Here is a 23,477-nt window from a genome sequence, read left to right as displayed (position 1 = left end):
TGCCTATGTGCACAACGACAACTGGTGGTTCACCCTCCCCCTTCAGAATGTTCTGCAGTCGATCTGAGACATCCCTGACCCGTGCACCTGGGAGGCAACATACCATTCGGGAGTCTCATTTTCGACCACAGAACCGCCTATCTACTCCCCTTACAATCGAATCCGCTATGACTATAGCCCTTCCACTGTTTTTCCCGCCCTTCCGAACAGCAGAGCCAGCCACGGTGCCCTGAACATTCCAACTGTCTCTAAACAAGCTGCCAATAGGTTGTAATTCAATCAGATTTTGTAAATTGCTTCTTCAGCACTGTGTATTTCTGCCTAGAATATTATGTATATAAGAAAATTACATTTGCAAAACCATTTCACAGTATTGTTTAAGTGAAATGGAACTAACCTTTCTCACTTCCCCTGTGCTACCAAAGCCAATTGATGTAAGATACTATCAAATTAATGATTCATTGTTCCCTTAAGATTGCCAAAATTAATTCTGTAATTGGTATCCCCTCCCTTGTTATAATCTCCCTGTTCACATGTCTCTGAGAGTACTTGGGAACACAGATCAAAGGCAATGTTGTGTTAACATTTTCTTTTGCAGGAGCAGGAACAGACCATTCAGCCCCTCAAAGCCAGTTCTGCCTTTTAGTTCGGTCACAGCTAATCTGTACCTCAACTCCATTTACCAGTCTTTGCTCCAGATCCCTTGATGCTTACCTAAAAAAAACTGTAGAAATCAGTCTTGAAAATGTCAATTAACCCAGCATCCACAGTCTTTTGGAAGTGAGAGTTCCAGGTTTCCACTAGCCTTTGTGTGAAAAAGTGTTTCCTGATTACATTCCTAAATGGCCTCTTATTTTACAATTGTGCTCCCTTGTTTGGAATTCTCCCACCAGAGGATATAGTTTCTCTGTATTTACCTTATCAAATCTCTTTATAATTTTAAAGACCTTGATTAAATCCTTCTGAACTCAAGAATGCAGACTAGGTTTATACAACCAATCCTTATACTTTAATCCTTTAAGCCATGGTATCATTCTGATGAATCTGCACTGAAGCCCCTCCAGGGCCAATATATTGAGGTTCAATGCCCAAAACTGAATGTGATCCTCCTCAAAATGGAACTGATCAATGCTCTGTACAATTGAATCATCAGATCCTCACTTTTGTATTCCGCCTCCATTGAGATAAAGGATAACACTCCATTTGCCTTTTAGATTACCTTTTGTATCCAAATCCCTTTGCTCCCCACAGTTAGACTCTCACCATTAAGGAGATACCTGAATTTGTCTATCTTGGATCCACAGGGGATAACCTCCCAGTTCCTCACATTAAACTTCATCTACCATAGTTTTGTCCATTGACTTCTGTGCTCCTTTGGCACTTCCACCCATGGAGACATACTGTGCCTCCAAACATAGTGTCAGCTGCAAACTTGGATATACCCTGCTCTGTTCCTTCAAGTTATTAATATATGTGGTGATAAAGTACAGACCCTTAGATGTAAACTGGACGTTAGTGAATAGAAAGTAGGGTAGATATTCGTCATTCTGGCTCTCTGACTATTTTGCGTGCCTTGTGCATTTCCTGTGGGGGATTTCTTGAAGGGGGGGAGGGGAAATCTCTTGGCTGAAACTGATGGACGCTTTGTTTTAATGTTCTGGAGTTCTAACTATCTCACTTTGACAATTCAACAACAACTACCTTATAATTAGCACCTTTAACATAACAAAACATCCCAAGACCCTTCACAGGGGCGTTATAAAGCAAAATTAGACACCGAGTCAAGTAAGGCAATATTAGGGCAGATGGCCAAAATCTTGGTGGAAGAGGTAGGTTTTAAGGAGTATCTTGAAGGAAGTCAGAGAAGTTTAGGGCCTAGGCAGCTTAAGGTATTTCCACCAATGGTGGTGCAATTAAAATCGGGGATACTCAGGAGGCCAGATTTAGATGAACGCAAATATCTCAGAGGGTTGTGGAGCTGGAGGAGACTACAGAGATAGGGAGGGGCGAGACCATGCAGAGAGTTGAAAGCAAGGATGAGTTTCACACAATTTCCTGATGATCTTGCATCCATTGCATTGAATTTGAATGATTATAGGAACGAAGGCTCCAGTTCTGTGTTTTCAAATATTCATTTAAAAATCTCTAAAAGAATACTCTTTCATTAATTTACAGGATGTTTTTTGTGTCACTTCTTTTGATTTTGCTGCAGTGCATAGTTTTCAGGAGCATTTGTAGTTGAGCGTTTTTTTCCTCAACAGTGTTGAGTTGGGCCATTGTAGGAAATCCTTTTGGGAATAAGACTTTTTCTTTACTTTTTATGAAAAGAAGAGGGCTAGTATTCAGGAGACCTGAGCTAATAATTGAGACCAAAGGAGTTTATATCCGACCATAGTTTGAGAAGTTGAATTTAGTTTAAAATGTCTGGAAGTAAAAAGCTGATATCAGTTAAAGTAATGATCAAGTTGTTGGATTGCCATTATAACTCACCTGGTACCAATATTCTTTAGGTCTGGTCTCTGTGTGACTCCTGCTCCACAACAATGTGGTTGACTTTTAATTGCCCTCTGAAGTGGCCTAGCAAGCCACTCAGTTGTATTAAATGGCTACCCAGTGTTTAAGATGATTACCTACTGTCTCAGGTCAGCTAGGGCTGATCATTTTTTTTAAAAGGATCAATGCAGGGATGCCAGTGAGGTTAGGCTGTGTTAACGGAGCTCTGCACAGACCAGAATCTACCAGCACATGTAATATCAATTAACAAAGGAGCAATATGTGCGAAGGCTTTGATTTACAAGGAATTCCATAACTTGAATTTTATCACATGCTCCAAGCAAACCTGCAGTGAAATTCCACTACAAGGCTTGACACTAATTATATGGATAGAAAAGTTTTGATGCTTCCATGTGATTTGCAACCATCAACATATTATTATGGCTCCCACAATCCCTTTATTTTAAGACAGTTTATCTCAGTTAACTCAATAGTATGTCTAGGGATGACTTCTGGGAAATCAAGGTTACTTCTGGATTTGTGCCTGAAGACGTCTGTAACCCTGGACATGAGCTGAACACAGGTATAATGAGGTACTTGAGTCTACTAGAGTGATCACTGAGCACATGATTGACATAGTGAAGCTGTACTTCAAGTTCCAGGTTAGATCTGAGGTCATCCAGGCAGTATAGTCTTGCTAAAGTTTTGAGAATTGCTTTTGGGTGTTGCATGCTGCATAGCCTCACCTCGAAAAGAGGCAGCATCATGGAGGCCTCCAAGGAGGAAGGCTCATAGGCCTATCAAGAGAAACACAAATAGGAGCAGAAGGAACTGAACATGCTCAAGAACCAAACCTGATACTGGTCACCAAAGGATGAGCTGTCAGAGGGACTCATCAAACTTGCTAGGCCCCATCTGCCCTTTCAGGTGGAAGTAAAAGATCCCGTGGCACTATTTTGAAGAACAGCAGGGGAGTTATATCCGGTGTCCTGGCCTATACTTAACCCTCAATCAACATCACAAAAACAGATTATCTAGTCATTATTACATTGCTGTTTGTGGGAGCTTGCTGTGCACAAAATGGCTGTCATGTTTTCCATATTACAACAGTGACCACACTTCAAAAAGTGCTTCGTTGGTTGTAAAGTGCTTTGGGACATCCGGTGATTCCGAAAGGCAATATATAAATGTAAATAAGTCAGTTATATATACAGGAGAACATTTTTTTCTAGGCAGACATAACCAATCGTGGATGTTACTTTATGCTATGTGACTACATTCAGTTTCTACAGAAAGTTTATTGTGATTTGTTTATTTAAAACATTTCAGAAGTTTGTCTTGTGTCTTTGCTAAACTTTGTGGCCTTGAACAGGACAGTATTATATGAGGGATCTTGAAGTGTGTAAAATTGAGTTTTGAAGGGTTGTTTGAATGGAAGGGATTGCTAATGTTGAGTTTTGATTGTTTGGTTTGCTTTGTGATGAAATTATTGTATACTAGATGATTGCTTCAAGATAATTATTTTTAGAAACTCTAATTGGTAAACACTTAATATAGTGTTACCATAGACACATTTTGGTCTTCCCAATACTTATAAGGTAGTGAATTGTGAAGGGTTTGTATATTTTCAAACATGATGGTCTCTGCATCAATTGAAACATTTTCCACTCAGTTATTCGGGACAAAATGGTTGAGCCTATATCTGTACCTCTCCTTGGCAATCTCCACTCATAGTAGTTTTTCCAAGGGAAACTTAGGGCTGAATTTTCCCAGGTCCTTGGAGGCGGGGGTGGCAGTTGTGTGGGGGCATCTTCCCTGTTGATTCTGCTGCTTGACCTTCAGCTCTCTCACTGGTCATACAGCAAGGGCTGCTGGCTTTCCTTGCAGGGGTTGCACTGTGTTCACCTTTCGCCTCCAGAACCTGCCCACTGTCCCGAGTTGGATGGCGAAAGTGGAGGTTGCATGCTAATTGGCTGCCTCCTGTAAAATTGCTAGTGGGCTTGCTGCGGCAGTGAGCAGGGTCAGGATCCGGAAATGTTCCTACCTCCTGAATATTTTCAGATTTGGGAAAATTCAGCCCTTTGTCTCTCCATGTGTCCATACAATTATCCCTACCTTTATATTAGCAACGTTACTAATAACCACAGCTTGCATTTATATAGCGCCTTTTAACTGCCTCATGTACCCTCAGAGTTTAATGTATTACTGTATCTTTCCAATTCATGATTTGTTTGGCAGGCTTAGGGGTAGACCTGGTCAGATGTATACAGCCTCTTGTGTGCTTTCTTTTAATCTCTTTTCCTCTGATGCATACATCTCTGGCCAGCACGACAGCATAATTATTCTTAATTTGATTCTCAGTTTGACATCCTCTCTGCTGTTTTACCATTTAGTGACCTGACAAGAGTGGCAGTCTAAAGATGAGGTTGTCACTTAACATGGTAGCACTTAAATTTGGGTGCTTTCCAGAGGTACTTTAAAACTATGGTCTACTTTTCAGTGATGCACATGCTAATCATGCACCAGTTTAGCAAAGGACAGTCCTGCTGAGCTAATTCTTTTGACTTCTCTTTCCCCTCTCTCACCCACCCCTCCCTTTTCCTAGTCAACTGCCTTGCTTCTTTTATTTTGTCGGAATTATTGCTCATTTTTGCTTCATATCATTAAATGTAGTAAATGGGTTGCTATCCTTATTTCAGATCTATAAACTAATGGATTATGCAATCAGGGACTGATGTGGCTAATTCAAATAGGGGAAAGGCAGGAAAGACAGTAGCTAAAATTTGCATCATAGCATTCAATGCATTGTGCAGAATATTTATGTACGGGTTTGAAATGCTTGATGTTTTACAGTAACACTTGCGTGTTAACTTTGAAACCTTGACAATCCACTGTGAACTTCTGTAACCATTCTGAGTTCAAACATTATCTGTTGTCTGTTTTATTTAAGCATATTATTCTTCTAAGTGCTGAATGTTGTTTGTAGTTTACCAATTATGGTAGGGTGTATACTTTAAAAATTATGGGGCTCAACAACTGCTGTTAGCAAGCACATTTTACCCAAAGTAAACTAACCAACCTCCAGTGTGATTTGTTGTTCTCGTTTCTGCAGGATATCTGAAGATGCAACCGTAACGACAATTGAAGCACTGAAAGCCCGTATCCGTGAATTGGAACGACAGCTGTCCCGTGGGGATCGGTATAAATGTCTTATTTGCATGGTAGGCGTCCATTTTTAGCTCCAGTGTGAAATTCCTGCCCTCTGTGCTGTTACAATCATAATTTGCCTTAGGATCTAATTCTTTAAACGTACAATTTTGGAAGTAACATTTTAAATTGAAGACAGTAACAATGAACACCCTGGTGCCCACCGGACATTATCAGCTGCATTTGGGCGAATCATTTTAACAACATGGCCCCTGATTACATTGTAGCTGGTTTAGTTTATTGAGCACTGTGAAAATTCAGGAACTGCAAAACTGATAGTAGTAGATTGCAATAAATAAAGCATTGAGTGACATGTAGAACTTTTGTGCATGAAATTTTAGCATGATTGGTTGGTTTCCTTAAACCCCTGTCAGTTATTTGTTTGCACTGCATTTTGTTTCTTTTTCTTGTTCCAAATGTAAAAGTTCTTTAAATTGTTGATTTTTAAGTAGGATGCCTCCCCTCCAATAATAGGTGACACTGGGTTTCTGGAAGAAATGGATTCAAATTTATTTCAGTGACGGTCAGCTTCCTGTGCTCACATGCATGAGTGTGACTGGTAATTTACCTTGTTCGCAGGACTCCACTGAAATTTAGATGCCCAGCAAAATGTGAGTTGTATTTTCAATTTTGCTGGTAAGCTTTAGCAATTGCTAGTTTAAAAAAATAAATTGCATACGAGCCATGATACCTGCTGTCATGGCACCAGTAATCCATTACCAGATCAAGGTCATTTCATCATTTGAAGACCGCTGTTCCTGCACATGAATGGTGAGAAACACTGTATTTGACATGTGTACTTAGTCTGATTTGACTTTTCTGCAAATATGTTGCTTTTCATATAGATGTTGCAAGTGTTTCTACTTTGTCTCTGCTCCCCACTATTGTCCAATGTGTAGAGCATGTCGTTCTGTTCTTTAATATTAAACTGAGTGCTGCACTTAATCTGTAGCTTGGCATTTCAAAAATATATTGGCGTGGATTTTGCGGTCAGTAGCGAACAAACTGCACTTACCATGCATTGCACCTATACTTGCCCACAGACTTTCTGTGGACTTTTACACTGCAAAATGCAGTAATTAGAGAGTCGAAACAGTTTGGCACCCTGTACGGGGGAAATCTGGGATCTGTGTGAACCAACCAATCAGATTGAAGAATACTTGCTAAAATATGTAGAGCATGGCATTGGGTTTGTTAGCGCCCATAGAGCTCCAAAATGGCATCTGCGGCATGTGTGCACCGCTCCTGTCAAAGACCCCCAATCAAAATATACAATTCTGATTGTGGTGGGCCCAATGCACTGTTAATTCAATCCTGTCACTCCACAGATCAGCTAACATATCATTTAAAACTTTCCATATTAAAGAAAGACCCAGCCAAATTGTACCATCTATTAGCCCCCCCGAATGAGGCTAAGCATACCAGGTGTCTTTAAATCAACAAATTAACTGTTTAATTTTTAAAAACTAAATTCTTAAGCTCTATGAAGATATAAAAAAACATTTAAAATGGAAAAAATTAGAGTCCTTGCAAACTTACAGTCCAGTGTTGCTAGAGGTCCTCACAGGATGTTGCTCGAAGTCCTCACAGGATGTTGCTCGAAGTCCACACACAATGTTGCTTTCCTTCTCCAGCGAATTTCAACAATTAGCTACTTGCAAACACTTTCAATGGAATCAAGCTGACTTTAGAGTTTTTGAGGAATAAAAGATTGTCGCAGTCTAACTACCCTTCCTTCAATTTAAATTACCAGAGATCTCTGTCTTGGCTTGACTTTTTACAATTTTGAGAGATTATAATTAAACGGACTAAGTTCCTATTCCTTCAGTTTAAATGGTTGAGAGCTCTTTTTCCAGGTGCTGTCATCACAGCTGTACCCTCTGTGTCTGTGTGTTCTTTTAGAACAAACTGTCTTTCACTAACAGCCAGTTCAAAACTGAATTGTAACAAATGTATTGCGTGAGACTCACTCCCAGTGGCTGTTTCCATGGTATCGAGAATGCACTCTTTGAATCGCAGTCTCCAAATAGCTGTTTCTAAGGCAACAAAAATGCACCTTCCTATAACTCCTAAGGCCTGCCGGCTCTTAAAGCAATTTTGATCCCTTGCAAGCCTTAAAGGCAAACCGCATATTTCTAAAAAAAAACTGCAAGACCATGACAACATGTAAGAAGCAAATTGCGCCAGTTGACATATTGGTGCGGGCGTTAAGAGTATGCAGAGTGACCAGGCACTTGAAGTATGCAGGGCAGGCAGATCATGATGTCAATCAGCGTGCAATGCCGATTTGACATCAGTGGTGCCATTTTGGAGCTCAACATTCTAACCAAAGTCCTCGATTAACCTCGCACAGCTGAACATGCTTTGAGCAGCAGGAAGGGCACGCCACCAGTGCTTGTTAAAGGGCTCATCAACTACTTAAAGGTTGGTTGCTGGTTGATTTTTTTTTTTGTCTGGTTGCTACCATTCCACAAGTGTTGCTGGGATTGCGGGCTTCCTCATGGTGCAGGATGCCATTGGCTGCACACATATCACTTTGCAGGTGATACATGTGAGCTCTGCCTTATACTAGAACTGAAAGGGATTCCACTCACTCCATGTCCAGCTGGTGTGTGACCATAGGCAGCGAACTATACAGCATGCTGGCAGCAGTGATGATGCCTTTGTTCTGCGGCAGTCCACTGTGCCAACTATATTTGAGCCACCATGGCAAACGAAAGGATGGCTACTGGGTGACAAGCGCTATTCACTGCTGACATGCCTGATTACTTCCATGTGAAACCCACAATACACATGCACATCATGCATACAATGAAAGCCATGCTGCCACACAAAATGTGATAGAGCACACCATTGGCGTGCTGAACCAACACTTCTGCTGCCTGGACTGCTCTGGAGGCATCCTGCAGAACTCGGAAGAGCAGGTGTCAAGATTTGTGGTGGCCTGCTGCATGCTTCTCAATCATGAGTGCACAGCCCTTGCCACCAGCTTTATGACAAGCAGCTGAGAAGAGGAAGAGTCAAGGAGGAGGCAATCTAGACAGCCGTTTTCTGCTCTTGAACAACTCATCCAATTGTGATACCAGTAAACATAACCCCAACTTTCCATTCACCAACAGTCCCACACCTTAGCTGAGCTCTGTCGCTGACCATCACAGCGTCCACTTGACCACAATGCAAAAATAAAAGCTAACACAAAATAAACAGTGCAATCCAAATTTATAAATCAAATTGTCATATTGTATACAAATGTAAACTACTCACCCTTGTACATTCCTTTAGTGTCTGTCTTCCATGTGTCTTTGCCTGTCCTAGTGCTCCTATGCAGTCGCACACCAGTGGCTGGAGCTGGCAGGAAGGCTGCTTACTTTTCATGATGGAGATTGCAGATGGCCTTGAGCAGCTTTGGCTCAACAAACCCAGGCTTTGGACTGCAACACCTTGGAATGGGAAACAGCAGTCCAGGCTGATTGGCTGATGGGCAACAGCAAGGGCAATGGTGGAGTGGCAGGGGTGAGAAGATGAATGCTGTCATCCTGAGAGAGGACTAGGTTTGTGCTGCACGGAGCCACTTTTGGTCCGCTGAGGCAACATTTCAGCAATCCTAATAATCTGTTGAACAGATTGGTGGACTGGTTTGAGACACTATAGTATGAAACTAGTGCTGTGATGTTACCCTCTACAGCCTCTCTCTGGTGTCAGTTTGGGTCTTGACTCTGGATTTATGCTACAATTTAGCATCAGTGTTGAGACTTTTGCCTCATACTAATGCTGAAGTTGTGTTAATGCACCCTTTGTTTATTTTTCTGACAGAAACCTGAATAAATAATTTTCTGCTGTGAGTGACAACAAACAGTTCAATTCTCCTAAAATATTTGTATTCACCAGAAGGGCATTTTCATTTTATGACGATTTTAGTAGTTTAGTTAGTGAGTTCTTCAACAACACCAACAGCTTGCATTTATATAGCACCGTTAAGATAGTAAAACATTCCAAATCGCTTCATAGTAACCTGATCAGACAAAAATTGACAGAGCCAAAGAAGGAGATATTGGGGTAGTTGACTAAAGACTTAGTCATAGAGGTAGGTTTTAAGGAGTGTGTTAAAGGAGGAGAGAGTGAAATTTAGAGAGGGAATTCCATAGCATAGACAGAGCCTAGACAGCTGAAGGCATGGCTGCCAGTGGTGGAGCAAAGGAAGTGGAGAATGTGTAAATGGCTAGAGTTGGAGGAATGCACATTTCTTGGAGGGTTGTAGGGCTGGAGGAGGATACAGAGATAGGGAGAGCGAGGCCATGGAGGGAATTGAACACCAGGATCAGGATTTTAAACTTGAGGCATTTGGTGGACTGGGAGCCAATGTAGGTCAGTGAGCACAGCTGAATGTTAATGATTACATGGCACTATTTGAAGAAAAGTAGGGGATTTCTCCCAACGCCCAAAAACAGATTTATCTTGTCATTATCTCATCACTGTGTGACCTTGCAGTGCACAAATTGGCTGCTGCATTTGCCTGCATTACGACAATGATTATATTTCAGAAATACTTCACTAGCTGTCAAGCGCTTTAGGATGAGAACGTGAAAGGCACAATATAAATGCAAGTTCTCTATTTGCACTTCAGATATTTAAATCAACTCTGGTTATGTTTTAGAAAGAGCTCAGGAGATCCGAAAGACTCCCTGATCACTTTTTAAAGCTGTTTTGATATGACACTTAAGTTGTATTCCTTGACAATTTTGGACATGTCATGCAGGCCCCCCACCTGCCAAGAATGTGGCACACATTATTTTGCCACATGAACATTAAAACTTAAAATTGTTGCTGGGAAGTAAAGAGGGCCTATCACAAGGAATTGCCAGGCCCCTTGCTGTAAAGACTTTTTTTGCATACTAGCAGACAGTGTTGGAACAAAGGAACCAGTCCCTGCTCCCCCCAGTACACAAACAGATGTGATCAGACCAGTTTAGTCACATGACTAACTGGTTGGAGTTTTTTGAATTTGAACTTGCCACAGAGAATTTGAACTCAGAAAGCTGTTTGCTCCTGGACTGAGAACATCCCTCTCCTGTCTGCTTCCATCTCTTTCTCACAAAACCGAAGACCCATTGAAGACACATGAACGCCAAGAGAGAAAAGTCTCTTACAGTGAACAAGGTTTAAGAAAAATACTGGGCCCCAACGAAAAGCAAGATGACCTACAAAAGGACTACAGTGAGCTCCAAGCACAGTAACGAGAAACTCTTCTGATATTGCCTCAAACCTCTCTACTTTATTTTTCTTCTCTTTTCAGTCTCTATTTGCATGTGCGTATCGCGTATGCATTCTGGCGTGGTGTGTATCCATAGGCATTAACCGAAATTAGAGTTTAAATTTAATAAATTTCAACAACTTTAAACCTAAGAAAGCCTAATTTTGCTGGTTTCTTTGCCTTATAATTGGGAAGTGGTGAACAAGGATTCACCAAGGGGGAGCTCAAAATACAGTGTGTTTAAAAATTAAATCCTGTTACAAAAAGGCCAGGTGGAGGCTGCAAGAGACCCCTCGACACCTTTCTCACCTGGTCATAACAGACACGTGTGAGACTATCTCCTTTTGAGGGGATGGGTGGTTGGGGCAGTGGGGTGTAGTGCTGGTCTCACTGCTGAGCTCTGAAGTTGGTTTAGAACTTGACTCTGTAGTGATACTGCAACTTCATCATTGCTGCAATGTGAAACTACTTTACATTGGTGCTAATGTAATGTGAATACTTCCTAAGGGGGAAAAAAATGAAGACTTTACAAGCTGGAGTTCTTTTCTCTAGAAAAGAGAAGGCTGCAGGTTATCTGATAGAAGTCTCTAAGTTAACGAAAAGGTGGAAATGGAGAAGATGTTTTCACTTGTTAGGAGACCAAAACTAGAAGTCATAAATATAAAATAGTAGCTAATAAACCCAATAGGAAATTCAGGGAGAGGTTCTTTACCCAAAGAATTTTAAGAACGTGGAACCTGCTACTACTAGTAATAGTTGAAGCGAATAGCATAGATGCATTTAAGTGGAAGATAGATAAGCACATGAAAGAGAAAGGAATAGAAGGGTGTGCTGTGTAGGTGAAGAAGGGTAGGAGGAGGCTCATGTGGAGCATAAATGCTGGCAAAAACAGTTGGACCAACCACCCCCCAGAAGAGATAATCTCACACTTGTGTCTGTTATGACCAGGTGAGAAAGGTGTCTCGGGGTCTCTTGCAGCTTTCACCTGTCTCTATGCTAAAGACTAGATGTAGCAATAGCATTCCTTTACTTTGAATGCTAGAAGCATTATGAATAAACTGCTGATATTAGAAGTACATGCAATGCACATAACTAAACACTGTATGCTATAAAATACAAATGAGTTCAATATGTAGAGTGACAAAATGTTCTTGAAGTATATAAAGTTCAGGTAGCTTTATGTATTCTAGAAAAAATGGAAATTGTGCGGGAGTGGTGGGGGGCAGAAGCTGAATTAATATCCCAGAAAAGAGACAAAGAAAAATGGTTTGGTACAAGTTAACAAGCAGGCAACAACAACAGCTTACATTTATATAGCGTCTTTAACATAATAAAATGTCCCAAGGCGCTTCACAGGAACATTGTTAAACAAAATATGACACCGAACCACATAAGGAGATGTTAGGTCAGATAATCAAAGAGGTAAGTTTTAATGAATGTATTAAAGGAGGAAAGTGAGGTGGAGAGGTGTAGGGAGGATATTCCAGAGCATAGGACCTGGGCAACTAAAGGCACGCCACCAGTGGCGGAGTGATTAAAATCGGTAATGTTCAAAAGGCCAGAATTAGAGGAACGCAGATATCTTAGAGAGTTGTAGGGCTGGAGAAGACTACAGAGATAGGGAGGGGTGAGGCCATGGAGGGATTTGAAAACAAGGATGAGAATGAGGTAGAGGAGAATATGAACAGTGAAGCTGACTACAGATGCCTGGCCAGAATAATAAAGATTAAAACATACTGGGTTGGATTTTACCAGCCCCACTATGTCGGGAGTCGTGGCGGGGCGGGGTGGGGGGGGGGGGTGGGGCTGAAAAATACTTCTGGGGGAGGCCCGCCACAGGCCTCGGTGGCAAGGCCTCGTGGTGGCCCCCTGCCGTTAGGCAACGGAAACCTAATTAAAGTATGTTAATTTATTTAAATTAAAGAATTAATACTTTGCTCGTCATGACAGCCGTCTCGCTGCCATATTCTGCCTGGTTGCCGGAACTCCTGCGCCTTCTGATTCTGTTCCGAGATCCGAGGCGGTATACTGGTGGGGAGGGTGGAGGAGTTAAATTTTCAGGCCAGGTGGTGGGGGGAAGCAGGGAAAACACTTGCCATTGGTGGAGGGGATGGTGGGAAGGGGTTAAAGTGAATAAAGTTCGGGGGGAAAGGTTGGGATCAGAAGAAAAGATTTTTTGCGGGGGAAAGGCCAATCAATAAAGTGTGTAGTCATCGGGGTGGGGGGGGGGATGTTGGGGGAGAGGGGATTGAAACTCTTAATTAACTTTTCCCTTTAATTTTTTTAGGTAAGGTAACATTAAATATTTAAATGAAGGACTGGAAGCCCTTTAAAAATGGCACCTGCACAGTGGCGCCAGACACCGTTGCCAGGTATGGAGCGCCTGCCCCCTCTACGTCATTGGGTGCGGGCTGTCCGTCCCCTTCGTTTTAAAGCTCGCCACTGAGAGAAAAATCCAGCCCACTATGTGAGGAGATAAGAATGGTAGCAGTACCTGGCCGTATAGTTTTAAAAGAACTACCTTAAGGGAATGTGGGAAGCGCTTAAAAGATTTGATTGAGGGAAGTATTCAGGAAAACCTCAGTTGATGATGAATGGAATGTATTTAAAGACATCCTGTGCGCATGGAAAATAAATACATAACAGGCATGAGTAAGTGCAGACTAAACAAATGCGAATAGAAATAGATTAACAAGACACCATAAAGTGAAATAAATAAATTCACTAAGTCTGTAAGGAACAAAATGAGAGAAACCACTATGAAAAACTCAAAAACCATCAAAAAGAGGCTGCCAAGAAGGGACTGGAAATGATCAAATTTGACATAAATTACAATAGGAGGGAGGTTCTCAGTAAAGAAGTGATATCCCTTAAGGATGCAGACAAAACTTAAACTGAAAGTGAACCAAAAATATGTAACATACACTTGTAGTGTACCACCCATCATAGGAGGTTCGGCATATAAACTTAATTTTGACATCACCCAATGGAGTCTGTAGATAGACTCAAAACAAATAAATCTTCAGGGGCGGTTAGTATATCCCAAGCAGTTTAGTGACAAAATCTACATGAAGTACTGACAATCGTCATGAAGAAATCGGTGAACACGGGAAGTCCCAATGGATTAGAAATAAGGTAGCACGACAGTCATCTCCAAAATAAAAGTTGAGAAAACAAACTGCGTCATTATATCAGTAACTGCTAATCACCAGGAATAAGCTTGTGGATTGTTAGATCAAAACAACCTAATGAAATGTCAGTTAACAGTGTTTCAGAAGGGGGATAGCATTCCTTATTGACATTGCTGAGGAAGTCACAACCCAAGTTGACATTGGAAAAGTTCCACATGACAGAATTTTACACAAGATTAAAACTGTAAATATTTATAGTAAAACCTGAATTTGCTGAAAAAGGAAAAGATGTGAGTTCTAGTTAGGGGAGTGATGTCAAGCTGGCGAGATATATTGAGGGATCGGTGTATAAGTCCTTATTTTACCTAATCTGCGTAAACAGCTTGTATTTAGAAACAATGTTTTCATATGTGTTACGACCAGGTGAGAAGGGGTCTCGGGGTTCCCTCTCAGCCTTTGCTTGGTTTAACCGTAACCGGGTTTAATTTTAAAACACTGTTTTTTTAGCTCCCCCTTAGTGAATCCTTGTTCACTGCCCCAATTGTAAGGAAAATAAATCAATTCAGACAGGTTTTCTTAGATTTTAAACAAGAAAGATAGAATTTTATTAATCTTAAACTCTAATCCGGTTGCCAACTATGAATGTGTGACGCGACCACGCTAGCATGCATAGGCAATAAACACACACAGATAGAGACATAAAAGTAGAAAAGAATAAAGAGGAAAAATTTGAGGCAATAGATGGATTTCTATTTTACTGTCCTTTGAGTTTGCTGTGAAGTCTTTGGTTGCTGGTCAGACTTGCAATTTGTTGGGGCCCAGTGCACGCTTCAACTTGTTTCGAGGTCGGAGTCTTTTCTCTCTTGAGGTTTACATGTCTTTCGTGGGTCCAGTGGCTTCAGAGAAAGTGAGAGAGAGACAGCCAGGCAAGAGACTTACTTGTTTCAGCTTCCAGTTCAAGGAGCCCTCTGAATTCAAAATGTTCTGTGGCTAGTTCAGAAAAACCTGGACCGGCCAGCTAGTCATGTGACCAGCTGGTTTAACCAGTCCTGGCTCTGTGGATTGTTTCATTTTAGCAGGACCTGGAATGCGCTTCCTTACACCTTTAATGTCTGGTGATCAAAGTCCATTGTGGGTTAAGTGGATCAGGGAATAGTCTTTTGTCTCCACAAGCACTGTCTGTTATTATGCAGATGTCCTTCCAGCCAAGTGTCTGGTGATTTGTTTTTTTAACAACAACTTTCTTCACTCCAGCAACAGTTTAAAATCAGTGTTTTTTTTTAGAGATACAGCACTGAAACAGGCCCTTCGGCCCACCGAATCTGTGCCGACCATCAACCACCCATTTATACTAACCCTACACTAATCCCATATTCCTACCACATCCCCACCTGTCCCTATATATTTCCCCTGTCACCTACCTATACTAGGGGCAATTTATAATGGCCAATTAACCTATCAACCTGCAAGTCTTTGGCATGTGGGAGGAAACCGGAGCACCCGGAGGAAACCCACGCAGACACAGGGAGAACTTGCAAACTCCACACAGGCAGTACCCAGAATTGAACCCGGGTCGCTGGAGCTGTGAGGCTGCGGTGCTAACCACTGTGCCACTGTGCCGCCCTTGTTCACATGACAAAATTAATATGCCTCATTCTTGGCAGGTGGAGGTCTGCATGACAATATGATACTAAACTGGGGGAGGTAAGAGAAGATAGCAATCATGGCTGAGGAGGCAGCAAAGAAGTACAGAAGGATCTAGACAAATTTTGCAAGTAGCCAGAACAATGGTAAATGAAATTCACGAAGGTATGACATGAGGAACAAATGAGAGATGCACTTAAAGTGTTGAACTGATTAGGAGGCAGGTTGTTACATTTGAGAGTTATAATTAGCATGTCCAGTCATTGTGGCACAGCAATCAACAAAGCTAACAGAATGCTGAGTTATGTTGTCATATCATTAGAGTGCATGTCTGTCATTCAGAAACTGTGTAATGAGCCTTGAGTATTATGTTCTGTTATAGTTGCCAAGCTACAAGGGATGCAACGACTGAAATTTAAGAGGAGGATACTAATTTTTAGACTCTTCAGCCTTGAATGAAGGTGATTGAAAGGAGACTATGTAAGCGTTTTAGATACTAAATAAAATAGGAAAACTAAATCTGGAGTACTACTATAAGTGAATTTTCAATTACAGGATAATACATCATAGGTATAAAATAGTAAAAGGAAAAATTATCAGTGATGTCTGGAAGTACTACTTTATCAAAAGTGTGGTGAATAACAGGAATGGGCTTCCAGGTGAGGAAAAGGAGGCACAAAATTGTCAGTCAAGAATCAGAATGGAGGAAGCCATAGGCTTCTATGGAAGGGTGAGCTAGGCAGACGAAATACTTCCCTTATCTCTCTTTAGTTTTATGATCTTTGTACAGAGAAATCAGTTTAATAATGCCTGCCTTCAATCAATTCACTATTAATTGTGAATGCCCAAATGGAAGTGTGGCAGAACCAGAGTCGATGAACTTGGTCCATTGTGGTAATCCAGAAGTAGAGAATGCTTTCCCAATATGTTATGAAACCCACTAGGAGCAATTTGCGTCGAGGTCAAGTTCTTCCGAGTGACAAGGATAGCATGCACAATATAGTAGTAGTGAAGCCTTAGGGAACCAGTAATCACATCATGATTAAATTTTGGTTTATTTGGCAGCCAGCACCAGAAAGGATCAGGACAGTCTTGAAACAAATTTCAAAGGGATGAGAGATGATTGAGGCGCAATTTAACTGGGTTAGATTGTTGAAGGATATCGCTGGAAGAGAAGTGGAACATTTCTAAAACAATAATGTTTAACCTACAAGCGAATAATATATGAAAGAAAAACAAGTGCAAGTTAAATAGTCTGCCTCTGGATGAATAGAAAAGAAAAGAACAAAAATGTCCCAAAATGTTTCACAGAAGCATAATGAAAACCAAATGCAGAACCTAAGGAGAAGTTGGGGGGGCGGTGACCAAAAGCTTGATCAAGAGGTGGGTTCTAAGGAGAGTCTTAAAGGTCTAGAGAGATGTGGATGGGTTCAGGGAGGAAATTCCAGAGTGTGGGATCGAGATGTCTAAAAGTGTCCTACAGTGGTGGGGTGATGGAAATGGGAAGAGGGATGCATAGAGTTTGGAGTCAGAGGAATGGAGAGTGGGATGTCATTGAGAAGACATTTGCTGTGTCATTGGACTGAAGGATCATACTAGGAAGGGATCATGTGATGGAGGAACTTAAACGTAGCAATGATGATTTTAAATTTGAGGTGTTTGAGTACTGGGATCCAATGTAGTTCTGAGGACTGAGGTGATAAGTACGCGACAGGATGAGTTGAAATTTACAGAGGGTAGAGGATGGAAGGCTGGCCAGTAGGGCAGTAGAGTAATCACCTCTGAAGATGAAGTTTTGGCAGCAGATGGGCTAAGTAGACTTGCTTGTTTCAGAGGTAGAATTAGGTGGCTTTGTGATTGAAAAGATATGGAACCAGACGTTCAGCTCAGGGTTGAGCAGGATACTGATTAGCGGACAATCTGGTTCAGCCTGAGACACTGGCCAAAGAGGATAATAGAATTTGCAGCAAAAGTATGGAATTTGTGTTCTATGCCAAAGACAATGAGTGTGGTTGCGTACCAAATCTATGTCCATCTTTCCCACAACTCCATGTTTGAATCTCTCCAATCAGGTTTCTGCCCCTGGCACAGCACTGAAGTAACCCTCATCAAAGTCGCAAATGATAACTTCTGAGACTGTGACCATGGTGCGTTATCCCACCTTTTTTTCATCTCTGCAGCCTTTGCTGGTGAACAGCCATGCCATTCTCTTCCACTGCCTCCATTGTCGCCAGTTGAGTGGCAATGCTCTTGCTTGGTTCCACTCTTGCTTTTCCAATCGCAGCCAGAGCATCTTCAGCAGTGGCTTCTCTTCCTGCTCCTGCACCGTTATCACTGGAGTCTCCCAAGTATCTATCCTTGGACTCGTGCCAACATGACATCCGGAATCGAAGATAAATCAGGGGATTGAAACTGAATTTGGTTATTAAATAAATAAACAGGCAATTCTCATCAGATGAGTAATGACAGAATTTGGGAGAGTGTGGCATGGGATCCCGCAGGTGGCTGTACCCACATTGTTCCTAACCCACATTCATGACTCAGATATCAAAAATAAATCAAAAACAAATTGTTGATGGCATCAAAATAGGGAGATTGGTAGGTACAGTTTATAGCAAAAACATTCAGGATTATTTAGATAACATTTGCAATTTTGGCAAAGAAATGTCAGATAAAATTTCACAGAGAAAAAAACTTCCTCATATTGCTCCAAAGAATAAACACTGTGGTGAAGCAATTAAGAAGCTAATAGGATGCTATGGTATTTATCCAGAGTAGTAAAGTATGAATCTTTGGAAGTTTTGTTGGAGATTTACACTTGATTGGTTAGCTCTCTGTTGGGAGTATTGTATTCCGTTGTTTGCCATAGAACAGAAAAAGAGTCCTAGGAGAGGGAGCAAAGAGTCACAAAATTGATTGTGGATGAGCTATGTAAAAAGATTAGAGAAGTTTAAGAAAGAATGAGTGTGGAGAGAAGTTTGAATGTTTGATGTTGTTGAATGTGGAATTCTGTTTAAGAATAAGCCAAGAAATGAGAACTAAATGATATTTAAATTAATGAAATTAGTATTAAGACTAATAAAGGGAAAACTTGGTGAGACTTAACAGTGAAAAATGTTTGGAAAGACATTAACCACAGTATTGAGGAAGAAATTGGAAGTTCAGTTAGAGGCAGGATGCTATGATAGAATAAAAAAAAAATGAGCTTCAGTAGGCTGATCGGCTTCTTACGACTTATCTTATTTTTATTTTTATTTAGAGATACAGCACTGAAACAGGCCCTTCGGCCCACCGAGTCTGTGCCGACCAAGAACCACCCATTTATACTAACCCTACAGTAATCCCATAGTCCCTACCACCTACCTACACTAGGGGCAATTTACAATGGCCAATTTACCTATCACCTGCAAGTCTTTGGTGGTGGGAGGAAACCGGAGTACCCGGTGAAAACCCACGCAGTCACAGGGAGAACTTGCAAACTCCGCACAGGCAGCACCCAGAATTGAACCCGGGTCCCTGGAGCTGCGCCGCTGTGCCGCCCAATGTTGGTACACATCCTCTACTGGTGGGCACAAAGTATTATTATATGTACTAGCCTGTGGCTGGCTTTCCTTGCAAGGTGGATGCCGACTTGGAGAGAGTCTGAAAATAGGAAAACAGCTGCTGTGAAGTTACAGATCATCAGCAGCACCATGGTCAATTAAATCTTCATTTTAAAACTAACAAGTAAAAAGTGCTGTGTCATATATCCCAGTACGAGTGGGAATCTGTTAGGAATGTCTCCAGTTTAGGGCCCAAACCTATATAGTTATCTCACTTAAACCCATTCATGAGTGAGAACATAGTTTGGTAAATGTTCAGTGTCTGTTTCTCACCTAATTTTACCAACAGCACCAGAAGTTATGCCATCTTCTGCCTATTTAATGAAAGTTTGGCATAGTTATGCAGCCTTGAAAATCATATTTGTACAGTTCCTTGAACTGATAGAAATTTCTATTTTCTTCTGGCAGTAAGTAGCCTTTGAGTGCATATATAAGTGTAAATTACAGTTCATAGGAGAGATTAATTTTCATCATTTTTTATTTGGAACAGTTAGACCACGAATGCACATAAGGTGGAGCAAAGGGCCCTCTTACAAGGCCTGTAGACTTGCTATGTTCTGCAACCTTACAAAGTTTAAAAAAAAAACTCAACATATTTCCCATTAAAAGTAATTTTTCATTCCAAAAGCAGAAAGGCTTCCCATTAAATATTACTTTGCTTCTCCTGAGCTGTTGAGACTCAATTGGTTTATTTAGAGAGGCAACTGTTAGGTTAGATTAGGCTCAGCCTGATTCTCCACAAAATTCCCTATGATGAAAATGCTTCTGGTCAGTCTCATTACAATTATGTAGGTAAAATAATACTTTTTTTTTCCCATGGACAATTTGTCATCCAACAGAAAATCAGCTTGTAGAGAGACAGCTTGTACAAAACCATTTCTATTTGGTATTTTAGCTCCTCCTGGTGGTAATCTAATCCTTTTGAAAAGCTTTTAACATTTACAGTGTAAAAAAACTTCAGTTTGAAATAGTTTAAAATAGTTTGTAGTTTCATTATTGCATTTTTGTTGAAAGAACATTAGAACATGAGGAACATTCTCTTTTAAAAGATCTGTTTCAATATTAGTAAAACTTTCAAAACGATTGTAAATAATGTTTTCAAAGAGATACAGTGTTTCTACAGACAGTTGCAAAGATTGTATTTTTTTAATATTCTAGTCAATTTTTCATAGAAAGTTTAAGGTACAGAAAGAGGCCACTTGGCCCATGGTGTCTGTGCCAGCTGAAAAACGATCCACTCATTCTAATCCCACCTTCCAACATTTTTCTCTGCCTCCTGAAAATGTTGAATTGTTGCTGCGGTATGGTTTGATGAGTTTCGGTTGTTCTGATGAAAGGTCATTGACCTGAAACGTTAACTCTGCTTCTCTCTCCACAGATGCTGCCAGACCTGTTGAGTATTGACAGCATTTCTTGTTTTTATTTCAGATTTCCAGCATCTGCAGTATTTTGCTTTTATGTCATTTAAACCAGTTCTTTCGCGAATGATGTTGTTGAATTGATTTGTTGTTTTCTGACCCTCCATTGCAAATGGGTGGCAATAAGACTATAAATAGAAGAGAACTTGCTTAAATTTTTCGTTCATGTGTATATGTTTGCGCCTGTAGTTTATTAAAGAAAGATGAGGCATTTTATTAACATGGGCATTTCGCCTTCACAGTTAGGTCCGAGTCTCTGAAATTCTAGAAATTTGCTAGAATTCAATAAAAATTTGATTTATAAGAACAAAGATTTTGAATTATCCATAACAATAATAATGCTGGTAATAGAAAAGTATGGAATACAGTTTAGCCAAGTTGGGGACCTATATGAATTGCAAGGTATCACACTTAGATTCAAGTAGGAACTGCTCCCTTCCAGCTTTTAAAATATTTGCATGTATAAATGTGACGGCTAAGATCTCTTGCATACAAATATTCTATATTTTTGCTGTTTTCTATTGTTTCATAATTTAATTTGTACTTAGCAATGAGTTTAAATACAGTCTTTTCCTAAAACAGAGTATAAGACTATGTTGGAGAGGCCTCAACAATCCTCAACCAACCCTGGACCTGTAAAGTCTATCTAATTGGATTTGATTTGTGTCCGAATATGAAAATAAAAAGAAAGGTGAAATGCTGGAAATCTGAAACAAAAGCAGAAATATACAACGGGTCAGTCAGCAGCTGTAAAGAGAAAAAACAGATTAATGTCTCGGGTGTGAGCCTTTGCATTAATGTAAATTTCAAAGTTGCCGTGTGTTAAGTGCAACGTTTATTTCGGGAAGAAGCAGCTGTGTTCGCTCACTAGTTCGCAGATTTCATTTCCCTTAGGCTTCAATTTTTTCTACAATTTAAAATGCAGATTTAGTGTCACAGAAAAATATTCCAAGGCCACATCCAAAATTACATTATGAACCATTGTGGTGAAACTTCAGCTTCTTGTTTGTACCTGAACCCGCGGGTTAGGTCACTGATGCTAAGTCTGCTGCCAGCATTGTGTGTTATATGAAATATGTTTTGAATCTCTGCAGGTGCTGCTGCTTTATTTTTTAATTTTACTCACACTACCATGTTATACCAGTCAGTGTGTATAACAGGCAAATGGTGTTCACATGAGCGCGCCTGCTTGTAATGGAGCCTAACGATCTTCTATTTCACCTACATGGATAAAATCCAGAAAAGTGTCAAATCATGACAAAAGCTGATGTCATATTAAATATCAAGCTATTTTTACATGGAAAATCTATGGATGAGGGACAAAAAAAGTAAGAGGTTTGGTAAACAATGCAAAGGACTAAAAGATCTTAGCAAGACAGACACAAGTTAATTGAATGGGCAGATGCAATCTAATGTAGATAAATGTGGGGTAATACATTTGGAAGAAAAAAATAAGGGGCTGGATTTTGTGGAGGAGGCAGGGCTCCTGATGCCGGGCCAAAAAGACTGGGTTCGCGTACCTCCCCTCCCAGCCCCATCTGACTTTGGCGCGACCCTCCGTCATTCCAGAGGCGAAGTTTCCGGCACGAGATCTCCGTCTCTTTAAAACGGGGATCCTGCCTCCAAGAGCTGCCAGCCAATCTCAGGGCCAACCGATCAGCAGTATCAGCAGTGCCACTATGAGTGGTGGCTACTGCCGGTACTGCAGAGGCCTTGGACCCAGGCCCAGTGCTGGAAACCTGGACCTCAGGTACGTGAAGCAGGGTCGCCAGGGCCAGGCCAGAAGACCCTGGCCTGGGGGCTGGTTGTAAAGTCTAAGGGGAGAGTTTCCTGGGAGGTGAATTGTTTCCTGTCCAGGTTCCTCCTTGGGCCACAGATTGCCCACGGTGGAGGGACTGCCCCCTCCCTCCTTAGACATATTTAGAGTACTGTGTCAAGTTTTGCTGACCCCATTATAGGAAGGGCATTAAAGCCATAGAGCGCCAGGAATAGGAAACTGTAGTTGTGAAGTGAGATTTTTGGTACTGGGAGTCTTTCCACTGGAGCAGACAAAGCTAAGCTGAAATTTAATAGAATTTGGGGAAAAACTATGCAGGGTTTTGATAGTGTATAAGGCAAGTTTATTTCCTTTGGGTGGGGAGTCATTGAAAAAGGATCATCAATTTAAAATTGTTAGAGTGAGAAAAGAGGTTAGGAATCATTTCTTTACACAAAGGGCTGTTGAGGTATGCAGTGCTTTGCCGCAGGAGGTTGTTGGGACAGAGACCATATCATCTTTCAAGGGAACAATGGATAAATATTTGAAGCAGAGGAAAATGATGAGCAGAATTTGGCTCCAACTAAATAGTGGGAAGACCGAAATTATTGTTATTGGCCCCCATCACAACCTCCATTCCCTACCCTCTCTTGATGTCACATTGGATCCTGAGATGAGCTTCCGACCACATTGTTACGGCCAGGTGAGGAGGGTGTCTCAGGCTCCCCTCTTGTCCTTCCTCTTATTTGACGGCAACAGGGTTTATTCCTTTTTTAAACTGTGGTTGTGCTTACCAAACCTGTGAGTGTTTTACCTTTCACCTTTACTATGATAGTGAAAGAACCAATCGGACAGGTTTTCTTGAGTTTAAACAAGAAAGAGGCAAGTTTATTATTCTTAACAGTCTAACCTCGATATAAAATAATAAAAAATACACTACACAGTCACGCACACATTCACAGGAGAATCTCACAC

General features: G+C 41.0%; 1 protein-coding gene across 5 annotated transcripts in view; it reads left to right on the top strand.

The window, feature by feature from the left end:
- rnf220a (ring finger protein 220a) overlaps nt 1–23,477 on the top strand; it is a 546,071-nt gene that overhangs the window by 505,390 nt on the left and 17,204 nt on the right. For 4 of the 5 annotated variants that reach the window (XM_068037013.1, XM_068037017.1, XM_068037012.1 and 1 more), the window contains exon 13: nt 5,606–5,714. In XM_068037013.1, the coding sequence (XP_067893114.1) occupies nt 5,606–5,714 (109 nt within the window). Of the gene's footprint in view, nt 1–5,605; nt 5,715–6,174; nt 6,312–23,477 lie in introns of all 5 variants that reach the window. The other variant, XM_068037016.1, reaches the window with a different exon arrangement.

This window comes from Heterodontus francisci, chromosome 8 (assembly GCF_036365525.1).
Source record: "Heterodontus francisci isolate sHetFra1 chromosome 8, sHetFra1.hap1, whole genome shotgun sequence".
Classification (NCBI taxonomy): Eukaryota; Metazoa; Chordata; class Chondrichthyes; order Heterodontiformes; family Heterodontidae; genus Heterodontus; species Heterodontus francisci.
Note: the sequence above shows the minus strand (reverse complement) of the source record. Positions and strands in the feature narration are given on the sequence as shown.